The sequence below is a fragment of the Hemicordylus capensis genome, chromosome 1 (genome assembly GCF_027244095.1).
Source record: "Hemicordylus capensis ecotype Gifberg chromosome 1, rHemCap1.1.pri, whole genome shotgun sequence".
In the NCBI taxonomy this organism is placed as follows: domain Eukaryota; kingdom Metazoa; phylum Chordata; class Lepidosauria; order Squamata; family Cordylidae; genus Hemicordylus; species Hemicordylus capensis.
Genome location: NC_069657.1, coordinates 442,615,098 through 442,634,369, shown reverse-complemented (window position 1 = coordinate 442,634,369; position 19,272 = coordinate 442,615,098). Strand labels below are relative to the sequence as shown.

The 19,272-nt window shown below is 45.6% G+C and overlaps 1 protein-coding gene across 6 annotated transcripts in view; it reads left to right on the top strand.

The window, feature by feature from the left end:
• RTN4 (reticulon 4) overlaps nucleotides 1–19,272 on the top strand; it is an 83,273-nt gene that overhangs the window by 45,524 nt on the left and 18,477 nt on the right. For 5 of the 6 annotated variants that reach the window (XM_053245967.1, XM_053245973.1, XM_053245979.1 and 2 more), the window contains one exon: nucleotides 14,709–14,916. In XM_053245967.1, coding sequence (XP_053101942.1) covers nucleotides 14,709–14,916 — 208 coding nt within the window. Of the gene's footprint in view, nucleotides 1–10,803; nucleotides 10,956–14,708; nucleotides 14,917–19,272 lie in introns of those variants that run through there. The other variant, XM_053245998.1, reaches the window with a different exon arrangement.

Genomic DNA, 19,272 nt, shown 5'->3' with positions numbered 1-19,272 from the left:
TTAATGCTTGCTATTTGGGATCTCCTTGATTTGCAAAACTGTTTGTCTAGCTTTCGTAGCAATCGGCACCACCAATTTAAAACAGGCCGGGGCACACAAATGGCTTAGGTAACATTGCTGACCTTTGTCCCTTCAGTCCCTGTCACTTCATGTTGCGAAAGTGTGAGGATTTAAGTCCGTTCCACACATTTTAAATGATTGTGCCGGCAGAGCATAAAACAAGCTTTTTTTGGGGGGGGGGCAGGCTTTAATTATCTGGCCATCCAAAACAAGACCTTCTTAAATGGGCTGTGTGTGTGTGTGTGTGGTGTGGAGTTCAAAGCTCGCAACGGTGTGTTTCAAAAGCATGCAAAGTGTATGTAGGTGTGTCGTTTTGGAACTGGCCTCTGACGCTTTCCCTCCATGCATTTCTAGTTCATGGGCGTGCCAGGCTTGTGAGAACCCCCAAAAGGCATGTTCAACAGAAAAGCGAGGGGGCGGGGAAGCCAATATAAACACTGCAGAGAGGTGTCCCCAGAGGCGAAGCATGAAATCCTAGCAGTGGTGAGGAAGGGTGCTGTAGATAGTGAACTCAGTGGCATCTGACGTCTGAGGGAGAAGTTGTCTTTTTCTTCATTAAAGAGAATGAGGCCTCTCAAGGCTCCTCCAGATGGAGGAGTTCACTGTGGCTGGGCAGCAGCCCACAAGGGGATTGTGCTGATCCCCACTAGTTCAAATGGCAGAAGCAGGATTAGTAGGGTCAGTGGAGGTGGCATAGCCCAAACAAGGGGCTGCCAGAGGACTTTAGTGCAAAATCCCATAGATCTGTGTGCAGGGCTGACTGAGTGCGAAAGCCGCCTTCTAGACACAGCTCAGCACCAACCTGAAGCACTTTACGGCTTCCTTTCCTTTTATCAATGGAATTTGTTACCCATTCCACAGCTGCCATCTTGTGCCAAGACCAGACAAGGCCTTCAAAGTACTACCAGCAGTTTTGATGAAGGCTGCCGAGACCTCGCCAAAGAAATAAACAAGCAGCTTGCTTCAAGGATGTTGTTTCCTCATCAGTGCTAGCGGGGAAGGAAGGGGCAAAGTCCACCCAGGGATTAGCGCGGGCCTTAATACAAGTGCAGAAACAAAGGCCGCAATCCTTCTCCCCACACTTCCTCACAAGAGAGCCTTGTGAGGAATAATAGGATTTGCTTGCAAGCTGTATGTGCAAGATGGCCGTTGGAACCAATCCTTTAAAGTTCAGGATGTTTGTTTTTAAAGCCCCTCCAAATAAAAAAAATATGGTAGCTGGGGGGGAGAGAACTCACCCCCCCCCAAAAAAAACCCCTTCTGTGTAGCTGCAATTTCCAGTCTGCTCTTGTTCAGATAACTTAAAACAACAACAAAAACACACACACACAACAACAACAACCCTAAGATCTACTGCTACACAGCATGGTGAAATGGGGGAAAACCCTGTGTGGAGAGGGAAGAGAGATACGTTTCTGTGTTTTTCAAGCCTTCAGTAAGTAGATCCATTGCACAGCCCCACTGATGTGGGCCAGAGGTGCCACACTCCCAAGCCAACTTCATTTTTACAAGGGTGTTGGCACTGGGCCCGATCCTCCAACTGTTTTGCTTGGTCTTTACTTAGGGTTGGATGGTGGGCAGAGAGGTAACTACAAGTGCCCAACAGATCCAGAATGGAGATCCAGAATAGATCCAGAAAGGAGAGGAGAGCTGGTCTTGTGGTAGCAAGCATGACTTGACCCCTTAGCTAAGCAGGGTCCACCCTGGTTTCATATGAATGGGAGACTAGAAGTGTGAGCACTGCAAGATATTCCTCTTAGGGGATGATGGAGCCACTCTGGGAAGAGCAGAAGATTCCAAGTTCCCTCCCTGGCTTCTCCAAGATAGGGCTGAGAAAGATTCCTGCCTGCAAACCTTGGAGAAGCCGCTGCCAGTCTGTGAAGACAATACTGAACTAGATAGACCAATGGTCTGACTCAGTATATGGCAGCTTTCTATATTCCTATGTTGTACAGTTAGGGGCTTCTCATTCTTGTCCATCAGAAAATGTTCTGTGTTTGCATGGACATTTCCTGTTGTGGGCATGGAGGGAATTCCTCCCCACCCCGAGGAGAATGGGAAGATCTTGTGCATGGGGAAATGGGAAAATCTTGTGCCTGAATAGCAGTTTTTAGCTGTCGTATGACCCTGTCAAGTCTGATGGTTGGGCCCATAGCTCAGTAGCAGAGTAAATACGTTGAATGTATAAAGCAGGAGTTCCCAACTCTGAGTCCCCTAGATGTGTTTCGAATTCAACTCCTATCACCTCTAGCCACAATGGCTAATGGGAGTTGTGGTCCAAAAACATCTGGGGGACCCGAGGTTGGGAACCCCGGATACAAGGTTTCAGAATCAATCTCCGACACTCCTGCAGTTTTTGATCCCCCGCCCCCCAAGACACAGAGTTAAATCTTGATTGATTGATTGTATTTCTATACCGCCTAATATAGTAATCTCTAGGCAGTGTACAAATTAAAACATAATATAAAAACATTTAAAATTCATAAAAACAGATAAAACTCACAGTCAGTGTTCTTTCTAATTTTTTTCATCTGTGTATGGAATGAGTTTTGCTCTGGGTGGCAGTATCCAGGCAGTGCATATGCACATGCATTCAGAGTGGGGCCTTGAGTCAACCTGAACAGGAGTTAAAATTAACTGAGCGGACACACACAAAAAACATGCGAATGCGTGCACATGCACACGCCTTAGAGGGAACACTGCTCACAGTAGATAAAACACACATTAAAATTTAAATCTCAGTTAAAAGCCTAGGAAAACAGGTACGTCTTCAGGGTCCTCTTAAAAGCAAACAGAGAAGGAAATGCTCATTTCAGCAGGGAGCATGTTCCAAAGCCCTGGGGCAGCCACAGAGAAGGCCCGGTCCCGAGTTGCCACCAAACGAGTTGGCGGCAACCATAACCGGATCTCTCCAGATGATCTTAATAGGCGACAGTGTTCATGATGGAGAAGGCGCTTTCTTAAGTACCCTGGACCTAAGCTGTTGAGGGCTTTATAGGTAATAACCAGTATTTTGTATTTCATTTGGAAGCATCCAGTGTAGTTCTTTTAGAAAAAGTGTTATGTGGTCCCTTTGTGTTGTCCCAGAGACCAATCTGGCGGCCGCATTCTGTACCAATTGTAGTTTCCGAACTATGTACAAAGGCAGCCCCATGTAGAGTGCATTACAGTAGTCAAGCCTAGAGGTTCCCAGCAGATGTACCACCATTTAAGGTCATTTGTCTCCAGAAATGGACATGTCTGGCATATCAGCCGAAGCTGATAAAAAGCACTCCTGGCCACAACCTCAGACTGAGAAACCAGGGAGAGTTTGGGATCCAGGAGCACTCCCAGACTACGAACCTGATCTTTTAGGGGGAGTGCAATCCCATTCAAAACAGGCAGATCTAAACCATCTCTCGGATCCTGACCCCCCTACAGACAGTCCCTCCATCTTGTTAGGATTCAACTTCAGCTTATCTCTCATCCAGCCCAATATCGCCTCCATGCAGGCACTTAGGGGGGTCATGCCATTTCCTGATGAAGTTGGTATGGAGAAATAGATCTGGGTGTCATCAGCATATTGATAGCATCCCAGACCAAACTTCCCGACTATTTCTTCCAGCAGTTTCATGTAGATATTAAAAAGCATTGGAGATAATGAGGCTGGGGAAAGACCCCTCTCATTGCCAGTCAGGATAGAAAATACTGGGCCAGTGGCTTGAATTGGCATGACCAGTTTCCTATGCACATAGGACAAAAATGTGGTCAAAGACGACCTCCCTCTTTCTATCCTAGAGCCTTTCTCCCTGGAAAGGCTGACAAAAAGGACAGCTGTTAAGAGTGTGTGTTTCCCCTTGAAACTCTTTCCCCCTGAAAAAGGTGATCTGTAGCATCAATGAAATTTGAGTAAGGGATGGGTGGGTGGGTAGCTGTTTCTTTGCTTTCCCCCACTTGTGCTAAATTGGAACAAACAGCACATAAGATTTTTTATAGAGAGTGTTAATGGGAAAGCATGTTGTTGCCCCACTTAAAATATTTTTCTGAGTGTGTGTGTGTGTGTGTGTGTGTGTGTGTGTGTGTGTGAGAGAGAGAGAGAGAGAGAGAGAGAGAGAGAGAGAGAGAGAGAGTTGAAGCTTCACTATACCTAGCAGGTATTTGCAAATAGATTTGTATCCAACAAAATTATTTAGAAGGTAGGGAAAAACATGTAAACATTGCTTTAAAAATTGTATTGCTGCTGTGGTATAGTTCTTTGTGTGTTGTGTTGGTATGCGGTTGTGCATGCAGATAAGGTATGTGTTGGTATGAGGTTGTGCATGCAGATAAGGAATGAAGAAGCAGTATCCAAGTGGTTGGGCCTCTTGTACTTTCAGGAAGCCTTATAATCTTTTCAGGGAGGAGGCTCTGCATTACAGCTTCTTTCAGACCAATTAAGCTGGGGGAAGTACAGAAATGCTTTGCGTGATGGAGAGCAGTTTATAGTTTCTCTGATGCTGTGTGAGAACCGTGGCATTAAAAAGGCCTTTCTGCCACCAACTCTTGGCACATGATAGGAATTTTCTTGCTGGGTCAGAACAGTGGCCCATCTGGCTTGGGTGGCCCAGGTGCCACCAGGAAGGCTCAGAAATGCATCCACCCCCTAGGATCCCCCATGCCTGGTAGCCAGGAGTGCCATGTCATGGAACGGATGAAATGGTCCTAGGGGCTATCCTTGCAATGCTGCTTGCATCATCAGCACCTGAATGAGGAGGGGGTACAGTCTGACTCGGAAGGATAAATGTCGGAACTTGCACTGCACCTAGTAGCCATGACCCAAATCTAACTGCCTAGGAATCACATTGCAAACACCAACAGTACCCGGATGGTAGGTGGGTGCTGAAATGAATCCATCTGCATTGCCTCCATGGTTACAATTGTCAGGTTGGTGGTTTGCTGGGGGAGAATCCTGAAGGAAGCCCAGCCAATTCGCAGTTTCTGAGCTGAATGATGAGACTCTGAATGGTCTTCCATCACTCCCAGCTGCAGTTTGAAGTGGGGGATTATGGGAGTTGTAGTCCAAAAGCTGGAGAGACTCTGGCTGGCTACTCCTGATATAAAGAAAACTCCTCCTTCTACTGCATGAACCCCGCTACTTATTGAGATCATTGGGGGACCATTAGGTTGGGGATGGATGCAGGGGGATCATTGGGTTGTTGGTGACCCAAAACTGAGCCTTCTCTAGGGCTGCCCCAGGGCCCTAGAACATGCTCCCAAATGAAATCAGAACCTCCCCATCTCTGGTTGTTTTTAAGCGACATCTGAAAATGCACCTGTTCAGTCATAATCATTTAAAAGGTTTTTAAAATAGTTATTTTAAATTGTTTTACATGATTAGATGTTTTCATTGTTTGCTTTTTAATTTTTAAACCACCCAGAGATTTAATATGGGGCACTATATAAATGCGATAAACAAACAGACTACACCGTGAGTGCGTACAGTTTGCTGTGGCCATCCGAGCTCCCGTCAATTCAGATACCATGCTGGGTCATGTTTCCCAGAGTGAGACTCCGAGACTGGCACAGTCTTAAATAATGTAGTTGCTGGTGACATCTTCCATAGCTTTACTGGCAAATGGAGGCTTTTCGTGCATGCGTATATAACCATTTGCAGCTTTAACCCAAGATTCCTGCAGCTAGCAAAAGGATGCTGTCATAGCTCCTGCCCGGGCCAGAGGAGGAGGGGGGGAGTTCACTTGGGGTGAATGATAAAGATTTCTGAGGAGTAAAGTGGCCAAACCCTTCCTAGAACGGGCTGAGTATTCCTGGGCCTCCAGAGGCATGTGTCTAATGCAGACCCAAAATGAAGAGTAGCATACTTCACCAACAAGTAGGGGTGTGCACAAAACTGGATTTGCTAGTTTGGCTCAAAGCCGAACCAGATTTTTGACCCGGTTGAGTTGGACCTAGTTCGCGTTCAAACCAAGGTGTTTCTACCAGCTCGGAGCTATAATGGTCAAGGGGAATCTGGTGAGGAATCCCCTTTACCAGTACAGGGGCAGGGGGGCTTTATAGAGGGGACGGGAAGGGACTAAATATGTACTTACAAGTACAAGCTGGGGGATCCCTGCGACTTCCCCCTGAGTGGCCCAGAATGGTGATAGCCCGGTTCGGGCCTCTGTGCATGTGTGGGGGCCATTTTACTTACTTCTGTGCATGCGCACAGGGCATTTGCCTGACCATGCTCTGTGGTATAGCCAGGGCAGTGTGAACGGTGACCCCTTTTCAGGTGCCAAAGTGATGCCAGAAACGTGTGTGGCAAAGCCAGAACCTGACCTCAACTCTGTCTCATGATTAAGCACTAGATCTTAAGTGGTTGTATATTCTGCAGCATTAGCTTCCACACACAACCTGTTGTGTGGCAGAGAACGTGGCATTTTGTGGCTCTTAGTTCTTGCACTTCAAGTCCCTAGTCCTTAATGGATGCAGAGGAGAACCTAAGCTGTGGACACTGTCAGTTTGAGTTGGTTCTCTTCTTCTTTTGGCTATTGCCAGATGTTGCCCTTTGGGTGTGGGCATTGTCGGAGTCTGCGGTTTCAGCTCCCCAGCCCGCTTCCTTAGGTAGGCAGCATCAATGCAACATTGGTTGAAATCTCAGAAGCTAGCTGAGAACAAACCCCAGAGCATGTGGTGGTGGGATTGGGATACTCTTTCACAACTCCTCCTCAGTGGTGACTGCTCGTTGGACCTTACCCCTGTGGCCCAGATACTCCCAGTTTCTGTACCCAGGGCTGTATGGATTCTGTGTTTCCACAGAGCTTTGGTGTTGGTTGCAGAATCCAGACTCTGTAATCTCTGGCTTCATTACAAATAGGTTTCTAGCTCTAAGGATTGGGTTGAATGAAAGTCATGACTAAGCACCCCCTGAGTCCATTGAAACAAGTTAGTTGTTATGAGCATGTGTCCCGTTGATTTCAGTGGGACTCATTCCTTGCTAACCTTCTTTAGAGAGAGCCTCCTGAAAATAGGCTTGGGAAATGTGTCGTCTGATATCCTGACTAGTGAACACATGTGTGCTTTGTTGCTAACCATGCATGGAAACTTCTTGCGTGCAAAGGAGGTGGAAAGGGGAAGAGGGGGAAGATGAGCCCCCAAGACTTGCACCTGCTTATTCTCATCATGTCAAACTGTTTTGTTATTATGTCTGAATTAGACCAGAATCTGATTAAATATTTAGAAAGAAATAATCTATGTGCAGTGTGTGAGTGAGGGAGTATGAAGCAGAGACAGGGCGTGTGCTCGTAGCTTGCTCTCCTGCTTAGGACGGGGTTCTCAAGCCTGGGTTCCCAAATGTTATACTACAAGTCCCATCATCTCCAGCCACAAAGCCCTGGCTGTTGGGGCTGGGGATGATGGGAGTTGTAGTCCAACAACATATGGACTACAGAGTTGTAGTCCAACAATAGAGCCAGCATGGTGTAGTGGTTAGAGTGCTGGACTAGGACTGGGGAGACCCGAGTTCAAATCCCCATTCAACCAGGAGACTTGCTGGGCGACTCTGGGCCAGTCACTTCTCTCTCAGCCTAACCTACTTCACAGGGTGGTTGTGAGGAGAAACTCAAGTATGTAGTACACCGCTTTGGGCTCCTTGGAGGAAGAGTGGGATATAAAATGTATAAATGATAATAATAAATAATATGGGGGCCCAGGCTGTCTTAAGGAGTTCAGGACAGAATATACCCTCAGTTGTATCCTCCCAGTAATTTTGAGATATGGTGACTGGCCCAGGGTTGCCTAGTGAGCTTACAGCTGATCAGGGATTTGAACCGATTGCATCACACTGGTTCTGTCTAACCCTAATACTAGTTCTTATGGTTATTTCGTATTGGTCAGTCAGTTTGGCCCAATTCTTGCTGAAGTGGGAAACCAGTGTCTGGGCTGCACAATCACAGGCGGGAGCACACATGATTGAAAGCTGCCCCTCCATTATAAAATATGCACATAGAATATTGGACATACTAGCCACCTAATGGGGAAATGACTTGCCTAGTGAGCAAGAGGTTGCCGGTTCGAATCCCTGCTGATATGTTTCCCAGACTATGGGAAACACCTATATCGGGCAGCAGAGATATAGGAAGGTGCTGAAAGGCATCATCTCAGACTGCGTGGGAGATGGCAATGGTAACCCCCTCCTGTATTCTATCACAGGGCTCTGTGGGCGCCAGGAGTTGACACTGACTCGACAGCACACCTTTACCTTTAGACTTCTATGTGGAGGGATTTCCCCCCCATTTTGTATGAAGGATCATTGAAATATGAGCCCCCACCTGCAGTCTGAAGTGATACACCCCAGGCACAGTTTAACTACTGCATTGAGAACTGAGCCTTTGTGTGTGGCACTTCAGAACCTATAGCAAACCATCTTCTGCCTATAGACATTGGAGATGAAGGGAAATATTATCTGGTTAGGAACATAGGAAACTGCCATATACTGAGTCAGACCATTGGTCTATCTAGTTCAATATTGTCTTCACAGACTGGCAGCGGCTTCTCCAAGCTTGCAGGCAGGAATCTCTCTCAGCCCTATCTTGGAGAAGCCAGGGAGGGAACTTGAAACCTTCTGCTCTTCCCAGAGTGGCTTCATCCCCTGAGGGGAATATCTTGCAGTGCTCACACATCAAGTCTCCCATTCATATGCAACCAGGGCAGACCCGGCTTAGCTAAGGGGACAAGTCATGCTTGCTACCACAAGACCAGTTCTCCTCCCCTCCTTCTACCAGCTTGAGAATAAGTGGTCACAATTTGAAATATTTTTGGGTTAAACAAAATATAAGTGTGTGTCTAAATTGCATATTCCTCTCATTTTTCAGTGCTTGCAAAATATCATATTTCTATTACATGTAGGAATGTGCACAGATTATTTGATTCGATTTGTGTCCAAATCTACACCCCCCATCACCCCAGATTAGATTTGTATTTGATTTTATTCAGATTCTGATTGATTCAGACCACTTCAAAAGGTCCTAAGGGCACCAAATTTGGGTGGTAGATAGGTGCCCATGGGTGCCACCTACCACCCAGATTTCAAGGTGGTGGGGCACTTGGTTTATTTTTATTTTATTTTTTTACTGATTTTGATTATTTCCACCATAGGCAATAATAGGGATTCGAAGCTGCCCTGTCCTAACCCTAACATGGATCCCCAGCTTTCATTGTTTTTTGTTTTTTTTAAGCTAAGCTCTAGCCCAGGGATGGGGAAGCTTGGCCCTCCAGCTGTTTTTGAACTACAACTCCCACCATCCCCAGGCTGGGGATGGTGGGAGTTGTAGTTCAAAAACAGCTGGAGGGCCAAGCTTCCCCACCCCTGCTCTAGCCCTTGTAGAAGTGGAGTTATGGAGCAAGATTTTGTGGTAATTATTTTTCAAGTGTTTGGATTCTTTGGTGTGTAATAACCTTTCTTCATAATGAATCCCTATGAGGATTCATTGCACACCTTCATTTCTTCTGTTCATTTTGACCCCACTGCTTTGAAGGTGGGGATGGGGAATTAGCGGCATCCTATGTGCCAACTACCCCCCAACCCGTAAGCCACTGAGTACTCAGTTTATATTTTAGGAATTTTTGAGAGTGTTTAGACTCTTTGGTGTGTAATGAATCCTCGTAGTGATTCAAGTTTTTTTAAAAAACTTTTTTTTTTTAAGCGAAGCCCTAGCCCTTGTGGGAGTGGAGTTATGGAGCAAAATGTGTGGTCACTATTTTTCAAGTGTTTGGGTTCTTTGATGTATAATAAATTTCCCTCAATGAATCCCTATGAGGATTCATTACACACCTTCATTTCTTCTGTTCATTTTGACTGTCTTTGAATGAATAGATGAAAGTGTGTAATGAATCCTCATAGGGATTTATTGAGGAGAATTTATTATACACCAAAGAATCCAAACACTTGAAAAATAGTGACGATACATTTTGCTCCATTACTTTACACCCACAAGGGCTAGAGCTTAGCATTTTTTTTTTAATTTAAAGAAAGCTGGGAATCTGGGGAAATTAATAGGAGGGATCTGAATTTTGAATCAATTCAAATTGAATCAGGTGTGATTCGATTTGGTCCTGAATCTAGCCAATGGACCACAAGGGCGATTTGTTCTGCCTCCAAATCACCCGAATCAGCTAGATTTGTGTACAAATCAATTTGTACCTGAATCAATTCACACATCCCTAATTATATGCCTTCTGTAAACTTGCAAGTTTTCAAAACTGAGAACAAAATTGGTTAGTATCACAAAGGGATTTCTCTCTAAATGGAGACTGGGGGTGAGAGGTGGGAATCCTGAATGAAATGCTTTTGTATGTCCTGAAGCAAGAGAGGCTTGCTTCAAAGCTGCATCCTGCAGCTTTGAAGCAAATGTCTCAAGCTTTGGTGTATTTGAAAGCATTTTATTCAGGATTTCCTGTGCATTATGGTGGAAATCCTGCAACAGCAATTATGCAATGAGTCCAGAAACAATGCGGTCATTGCAGCTCTAAACACAGTATTTGCTCCCCTTAAATACCGTTCAGATAAGTAAACAAGGCGAGTGAATTGCTAACTGTTCCTTGATGCCGTCTTTTTCTAAAGAGATTGCTAGTTGTTCCTTAAATCCTTTCTTGTCCTTTTTAAAATCTTGAAACCTAAATGTGGAACATAGTATATAGCTGCAAACATATGGTCTGCATTCCAAGGAATTACTGGAGGAGCAGCCATTGGAGGAGGGTGGCTTAAAACATTCTGTTAGTCCCGGCGGGTTTCTAAACTCTGTGTTGGTGAGATGGTCGGGCAGTTGCGTGTATCAGATGACCTTTGGGTGCCCTAGCAGGAAGTGGAAAGCATTTCTTGTCCGCTGTGTAAAAGCCAAGTGCATGCAAGAAACTCACCCGCAAGATGGATGCCAGGAATGGTGAGTGTGTCTCAGGTGTGCAGGCTTGTGGTCTGGGAGCTCTTCAACGTCGAGGCATTGTCTGAGTGCAAAGGCAGGGGAAATTTGCTTTCAGTTTGTGTGTGGTTGGGGGGGATGGGTGGAATTTCAGCTAGATAGAAGCTAGATAGAGGCACAATCCTGATTTTGGTGCAGCAGCTGCAGCTGAAACAATAAGGTCATTTATAAAAAATAAGGGGAAGATTCATCGCTCTGCCTTATCAAGGCACTTGCTTTAAAAGCAAAGGAAAAATGGTAATTGGATGAGCTGTGTATGTAAGGCGCGATGCTGGCAATGCTATTTTTAGACATAGCAAGTGGCAGTCCAAATGTAGACAGCAGTGTTTGCTAAAGAGAAGGCCTTGGTTGTTTTATTTTTCTTTTCTGAAGGACATAAAATGTTGTTCTTCCCCCATTTTAGGCTTAAAATAAACTTGCCTCTGGGGGGGGGATGCTGCTGAGACTATTCCTTTGTGCACACTCAGCTTGCGTTAAAGTGAATAAAAGGTTTCATCTTGCAAGCTGTTTCAAGAATATTCTGTGAAGCCAGTGTTTATGCTGCTTCTGAATTGGAAAACATCTTGGAATTGTGGGCCTTAAGTAATAATAAAAACCAATACAGTTTAACTATCTTTGCACAGCATGTATATTTAAAAGTAAGTGTGTGTGTGTGTGTGTGTGTGTGTGTGTGAGAGAGAGAGAGAGAGAGAGAGAGAGCGCAAGTGCTTGTATTTGGGAGGCTGCAAGTTAAGCTTTTAGGGGTGGAGAAGACGGTCAAATGCCCCAAAGATGCAAATACACTTCTAAGCCAAAATGAAGTTCCTTATACATAATTGAGCCTGAAGGCATCTGTTGTTGGTCCAGAATTTTTCAACAACTAGTACTACTGGGTGTGTTTGCAACTAGCCTTCCAAAGGCTACTTTCCCACTGGCAGTTTCTCAGTGTGCTAGTCTGCAGTATGTTGCATCATGCCCAAGAGCTCCTGTGTGCAGGGGCTTCCATATGCCAATAAATGTGTGCGTTTTCCACCTGGCCCCATCACTGCTGCCTCGTTGGCAATCTGTCAAAACATGGCTGTTTTGAAGGGCCTTAAAATTTTATTTATTTATTTATTTATATCGTTAAATTTATACCCTGCCTTTCATGAAGAAAATCCCAACATGGCTCACAGTAAAATTTAAAAACAAGATTATAAAAAAGACATTAAAATATTGAACTAAAAAAAAATCTGATTAAAAAAAATTAAATTAAAACACTAGCATAAAAACAGTACAAAATACGAGAAGCAGCAATGGAGACAATCATATAAAAACCTGGGTAAAAAGCCACGACTTGACATGCTTTCTAAAAACTGTGATGGAGACTGAGGAGTGGATACCCACCGGGAGAGCATTCCAGAGTCTGGGGGCAGCGACAGAGAAGGCCCTGCGACAACTGAGCCGCCTTCATTGTCGGCACCTAGAGCAGAGCCCCTTCAGATGACCTTGTCAAGCGGGCAGCAACCCTTGGGAGCAGGCGGTCCCTCAGGTATCCCGGGCCCAAACCATTAAGGGCTTTAAAGGTCAAAACCAGCACCTTGAATTGCAAATGGATTCAGCAATCGGCCCTGGCAATGCCCTTCCGTCATTGGTCCACTCCCAGCAATGCCCCCTGCTCCATGAACAGGACAGACCCCCTTGCCTTGCTTGCTCCACCAGGTTGCATCCATCTATCACAGGCAGGTGATGGACCGACATGAATGAACAGCGAAGTGTGCAAGGAAAGTAGGATGTTTGTTTCCTCCTTTTCTTGGTGATGTTGGCCCATTGCCTATCTGAGCCAGATGGACACAACCCAGAGGAGGAAGGAGCAAACAAGATGGGCAAGTTGCACTTTGCTTTTTCTGGTCACATCCAGCTGGTTCAGTTGGGCAATGGACTGACACAATCAGGAAGGAGGAGATATCTGCTCCTGCTTTGCTCTCTCCTCCCAGTTGAGTCCGTCCATCACCTGATTTGGGTGCCATGCTTAAATTTCTAGGTACCATGGTGCCTGGGAATTGTCAGGCCCTGACCTGTACTGTGCTTGATGTCATGGTTTTCGTCTGCTTGTACTGGGCTTTGTTTCTGGTGTGTGTGTGTGTGTGTGTGTGTGTGTGTGTGTGCGTTGTGTGTATTAGATCTGGTTTTGCAATTATGTTCAGTTACATTAACTGCTTCTGAGGGCTGGCTTTTAAATGGAAAATTCATCCTGTGGTGAGAACTGGACTTGCTCCTTAAATACTGAAGAATACATGAAGCGATGGCTTGTATATGTGGTGCTGTACTCTAATTATATTTAAGTGTAGATGGGGTACTGTTGGCACTTCCATGGGGGGAAATTCAGCTGCATCAATTTGGAAAGTGTAGATGTGTATAGGCAAACTCTGAACCAGAATGGCCTTAATTGATTTTTAATATTTTAATGTGATTTTATGGAATTTTATTGTACAGCCAGGGTTCTGTTCCTGGAAAACCTTGTGGTTGGCGAATGTGCAGTTGGAGACCCAACGAAAGCAATGGCAAATAGGGTTAGGGGAATTGCAGTTGCAAAAAGACTGGGTAAAAACCACCAGTTACAAATAGAAAAAAACACCCTTGACCGCTGAAATCCCCTCTTCACCCAAACCCTCACATTTCAAAAAAATCTCACCAAATTGTGGATACTCAAGTTGTGGTTGGTGAGACCTGCCACAATTAATCCGTGATTGGGAAACCCGCGGTTGGTGACAGACAACTGTATTAACTTTTGCAAACTGCCTTGGGGCAAGTTTTATGAAAGGCGGTATAGCAATCGAAAATTAATTAAATAAATAGACCCGGACCCCCAAAAGTGTGACTATTCATGGCTGTACTTGGTCTTTCCCAAACCTCAAGGCAGGGGTTCTCACCCTTGAGCTCCCAGACTGTAGCTTCCATCTTCCACAGCTACAGTGGCTGAAGGCAGGGCATGATGGGAGGTGTAGTCCAGACAGATCTAGAGACCCACATTTGAGCACTGCTGCTTTAAGCACTAGGAGAGGCAGCTTACACTGGTATGTAATGTTCCCTTGTGGACTCTTCTGTACTACCCAAGTTGGGGCAACTGTTACCCTTCTAGGTGAGCAATGGTTGCGCTCTTCTGTATTCCTTCCAGAGAGGAGTTTCCTCTTGGTTGATCTGTTATGAGGGATGCTTTGCTCCATCCCTGATGGTTTTTAGCAAACAACTGAAGACGCATCTCTTCAGCCAGGCTTTTTAGTTGAAGTTCTAGGAGATGGTTTTAGTTGAAGTTTATTGATTATTTTAACTTTATATATGTTTTAAATAAGTTGATCGTTGTTGTTGTAAACCACCTTGAGACTTTGGTAGTGGGCGATATGTTAAATAATAAGAATAAAGCAAAATCTGGAGTTGCGGGGGGGGACAAATGAGCCAGATGTCATTAGTAGGTTTCCCCTCTGTGCTCAGAGAGTACTGCCTGAATATCCAATTTGTTAGTAGAACATCCTTAGAACTTTCCCCCATATGTGGGTAAGGCATAAGTAAATCTCTGTGTGTGTGTGTGTGTGTGTGTGTGTGTGTAATGTGTCATCCAGAGAGTAACAAAAACCCTTATACAGTCGTGTTGGCAAACAGAGGATAATTCTTGCATTCCTAACTGAACAGGCGAGGTGTCTTGCTGTGTGGCAATACTGGTAAACAGGCCTCCTGATCTTCTCTCCTTTACATCTCTAGTTGTTGACCTCCTCTACTGGCGAGACGTGAAGAAGACGGGTGTGGTGTTTGGAGCCAGCTTGTTCCTGCTCCTTTCGTTAACCGTGTTCAGTATCGTGAGTGTGGTCGCTTACATCGCCTTGGCCCTCCTCTCGGTGGCCATCAGTTTTCGGATATACAAGGGAGTTATCCAGGCCATCCAAAAGTCTGATGAAGGCCATCCGTTCAGGTGAGTGGGTTCTTTTGCTCTCGAGTAGTGCTGCAAATGGATGGTAGGAGGTCTGTCTGTCTTAGTTTTGCTACGAAGAGTACTTTTTGTGATGCACTCAGGTTGCTGGCCTCTCAGAATGTTCCTGGCTTTTTATATCATAGTGTCTAGCCCTATTCACATGTTACGTTCAACACTCATGAGTGTACAGTGTACACAGGTACAGTTAAGCATGTGCTATGTTAAATATAGGTACAGGAGTACACTTCCTATCTGTACCATATGTATAAGAACCTAAGAACAGCCCTGCTGGATCAGGCCCAAGGCCCATCTAGTCCAGCATCCCGTTTTGCACAGTGGCCCACCAGATGGTGCTGGAAGCCACAGGCAGGAGTTGGGGGCATGCCCTCTCTCCTGCTGTTACTCCCCCGCGACTGGTACCCAGAGGCACCCCGCCCCCGAGGCTGTTTGAGGTACCTGCGCCCAGGTTCACTTTCAAAATGAATGCAGGTACAGTCATTTGTATTAAAACACTCATCTGTAAACTCGTACAACTCAACATCTGAATAGGACTTTTGTCTTGAACTTTTCTGGCACGGTCTCATCTGTAATCAGATTGGATGCAAGAGGCAAACTATGGGCCCCATGCTTGGGAGCATACATGTATGGGGTGTGTGAGAGTGATAGCTGGGCATTACTTGTGTGAAGGCACTCTGAAGGGTCACTCAAGGTTCCACATGTCATTATGCTTGTGGCTGCCGCTGTCTACATGATCATGCCAAAAAGGGCTGTTGCTGTCCAGCAACTTGTAGCAGCCACAAACAGATAATTCCCATGAGCATGTGCTAGTTCTCACAGATACCATCGTACCTGAGTGCAGCATGATGGCAGCTTCTTTCAAGTGCTGTGGAAACTTTTGCAAAAATGAACCAGGCTTCTTCTTTTTTTTTTAAAGCACCTTGCACATTTAAATCGGGTTTTGTAAAGGATTGTTCTCTATTATGTGAAACAGACATCAAAAATATGTGAGTTTTCAGGTTTGTGGTTGGTATCTAATAGTTTAACCCAAATTCCAGATACCTGCTTGGAAACAAATAACTTCTTTCTGCTTCTCCATTTGGGCTCATGAAGTAGTGATCTAGAAAAGAACAAACCTTCTTTACTTAATATGAAAGTGCATTTTATTTCTAATATCTGCACTTAAGCTGCTGCTAGCATGAATAATATTTCCCCCGTCTTGCTTTCAGGGAAAGTCTTGGGAGCACATTGATTGCTCTGCCACATAATTTGCCATTTTCTTCATCTTTGTTTGGGATAACTGTATTCTCCTCCTTCCATTCTAGGCTTTTTTTTAAAAAAAGAAGTATTCTTTTTCATCTTCTAATTCTATGTTTTCAGTTTTGTTAGGTGCTGGGTCGGTATTGTTGAGTAGTTTTGTAGACATTGGCTTCTGTGGTTTGGATGAGGCCATAGCTCAGTGGAGGAGCATCTGCTTTGCATGCAGAAGGTGCCAGGTTCAACCCTTGGCATCTCCAGGAAGGGCTGGGAAAGTCCCCACTACCCGTGAGTGTAATACTGAACTAGCTGGACCAATGGTTTGACTCAGTGTAAGACAGCTTCCTATGTTCCTTACTAGCTTATGGTGCATTCGGAATGCTGCTGGTCCTGATAGATTTTACTGAAGTTGAATGATTTAGTGTTGAATTGTATTTTAAAAATTTTAACATTGTACATGCCTTGGATCCTAGGGTTGATTTTCTTGGGGGTATAGATCCCCACCTCCTACCCCGTTTCCTATTTTCCAGAGGCAGACAGAAATCTAGTATAGATGTGGAGTAGAATTCATCTTTTGGTGGGTTTTCTGAGATCAGGTTTTCACCATAATAATTTAATTTTAATTTTAATTTACATTTTATATCCCGCTCTTCCTCCAAGGAGTCCAGTGTGGTGTACTACATACTTCAGTTTCTCCTCACAACAACCCTGTGAAGTAGGTTAGGCTGAGAGAGAAGTGACTGGCCCAGAGTCACCCAGCTAGTTTCATGGCTGAGTGGGGATTTGAACTCAGGTCTTCCCGGTCCTAGTCCAGCACTCTAACCACTCCACCATGCTGGCTCTCTCAGGCTATAGTTATGGTACCAATAATACATACATACATATAAACACAAAGCAAAGTATCGAATCTTTCCTTCGTTTCCTTCCAGAATAGGCATGGTGGCGATGGGAGAAGATTGCATTGTTATCCTAGAGTTCAAAACGAACAAACTGCGGAGTTACATTCCTTAATTAGGTTCCCTCATAGCCTTACTAAACTGCTGCAGTTTACTGTAGAACTTAAGCAGGGCAGATATTACAAAGAGAAGGGAAAAGAATCAAAGCACTTGGTGCGTCACCAAGGTGTGCCTCAGCAACGGCAGGTTTTTATATGCCTTGGCTTAAGGAGGCAAGGGAACAAGAACAGGCTCCAGGGGGTTCCAGCTGGTCACAAAACGCTCCCCAGTCTTTGGGCAAACACTCCCCCTACATGCCTTGGAAGCCTTTTAGGCAGACGGGCAATGTTGCTGTGTTACGAATGCACGGACAAAGCCCTGTACAGGTGAGGAGGCCTAGTGGATTGCCTGCTCCCACACAAATCTGCCTGTGCTAGAAGATTGGACTGGGAAGGTCTCCTGTGTGAGTTGCCTCCATCTGAGGCTCATTTCCCAACTTTGGTTGAAAAGCAGTATATAAACATGCATAGTAGTAGTTGGGAAGGAAAGGTGGTGCTGCTGAGTCGGAGTCGACTCCTGGCGACCACAGGGCCATTAGTGATGTGCACGGACCGGTTTGCAGGCCATTCTAAAGGCCTGTGAACTGGTTCATGGGGGCGGGGGGAGGCGGTGGTGGTTTGTGGTTTGACACTTGGGGGGTGACTCTTTAAGGGTGGGGGAGGGGGCACTTACCCCTCGCGCCGCTTTCCCCCCGCCCCTTTTTTGAAAAGCATTTGGGGCGGCAGCGTACCTCCCAGCCGCCCCTTCCCCCATTCCTTGGCAAAAGGCTTTAGAATGTGCGATTGCACATGCATTGCACATGCACACGGAGCGTGTGTCGTGTGTGTGTGTAGCGTGCGTGTGTACGTAAGACGTGTGCGTGATGTATGCGCGTGACGCGCAATCGCACATTCTGAAGCCTTTTGCCAAGGGACGGGGGAAGGGGCGGCAGGGAGGTACGCTGCTGCCCCAAATTCTTTTCAAAAAAGAAGCGCCGGTGGGGGGAAAGCCCCCCCACACCAGGCTGTCAACCGGAACCCCGCGGTTCCGTGCACACCACTAAGGGCCATGTGGTTTTCTTGGTAGAATACAGGAGAGGTTTCTCATTGCCTTCAGTGTGAGATGATGCCTTTCAGCACCTTCCCGTATCGCTGCTGCCTGATATAGGCGTCCATATCCTGGGAAGCACCCCAGTGGAGATTGGAACCGGCAACCTCTTGCTCCCTAGGCAGGTTGCTTCCCTGCTGCACCATTAGGTGGCTTGTAGTAGTAGTAATAGAGGCTTATTTGGCCGCCATGTGGAGTAGGATTTGCTTTGTGGTGGCCCCCTCCCTCCCTGTGGGGTGCTCTTCCAAGAGCAGTTTGAATGGTTCCCTCCCTGCTCTCTTAGACAGCTGGGGAAGACTGTAAATCAATGGCTCAGATAGTTGTGTTCCTCTGTGTTTATTTTTGTGTTTTGATCAGTCTCAAATTTGTTGTAGTGTTCTTTTAATCTGAATTTTGTAAGCCAAGGCGATTTCACTTAGTGGCAATGTAAGAGTCTTATCCATTAGGGATGCAGGTGGTTTTCTTGCCTTATAGTAGATATTAGTATATATTGCAGGGCACATACTTTGTTAAAGGGCAGAGGTTTTTAAACTTGGGAATAGATTCATTTACAGAAGAATCTCCTTTTGGCCAAGTGAAATACCTCTTCCAATTGTATCTAATCCTCAAGATACTTGCAGTTGCTTAATCTTCCTATCAGGCTGGGGTTTCCAACTATGGATCTCCAGATGTTGTTTGACTCTTGTGGCTCAGGACAATGGGGGTTGTAGTCCAACACTGAGCACCCACGATTAGGAACCCTGTCTCTACGATGCAAAAGGCGCTTTGCGTTTACTCTTTGCCAGTCCTCTTTAAGCGATCAAGCTTTCTCCCTGCCATTAAGCAGTGGTTCCACTAATTAACTCACCCCACTTCTTGGAAGGAGAGACACTAAGCTTTTAAGTGCTGCGCATTCACGGCTATGAATAATTTAGAGAGCGCTTTGTGCTTGGGTCTCAGCTGCTGGTCGGATTCTTGGGCTCTGTGACCTTTCCTGCTGTTTCTGTTCGGCCCTGGCTGAGAACTTGGAAAGCTTGAAAAG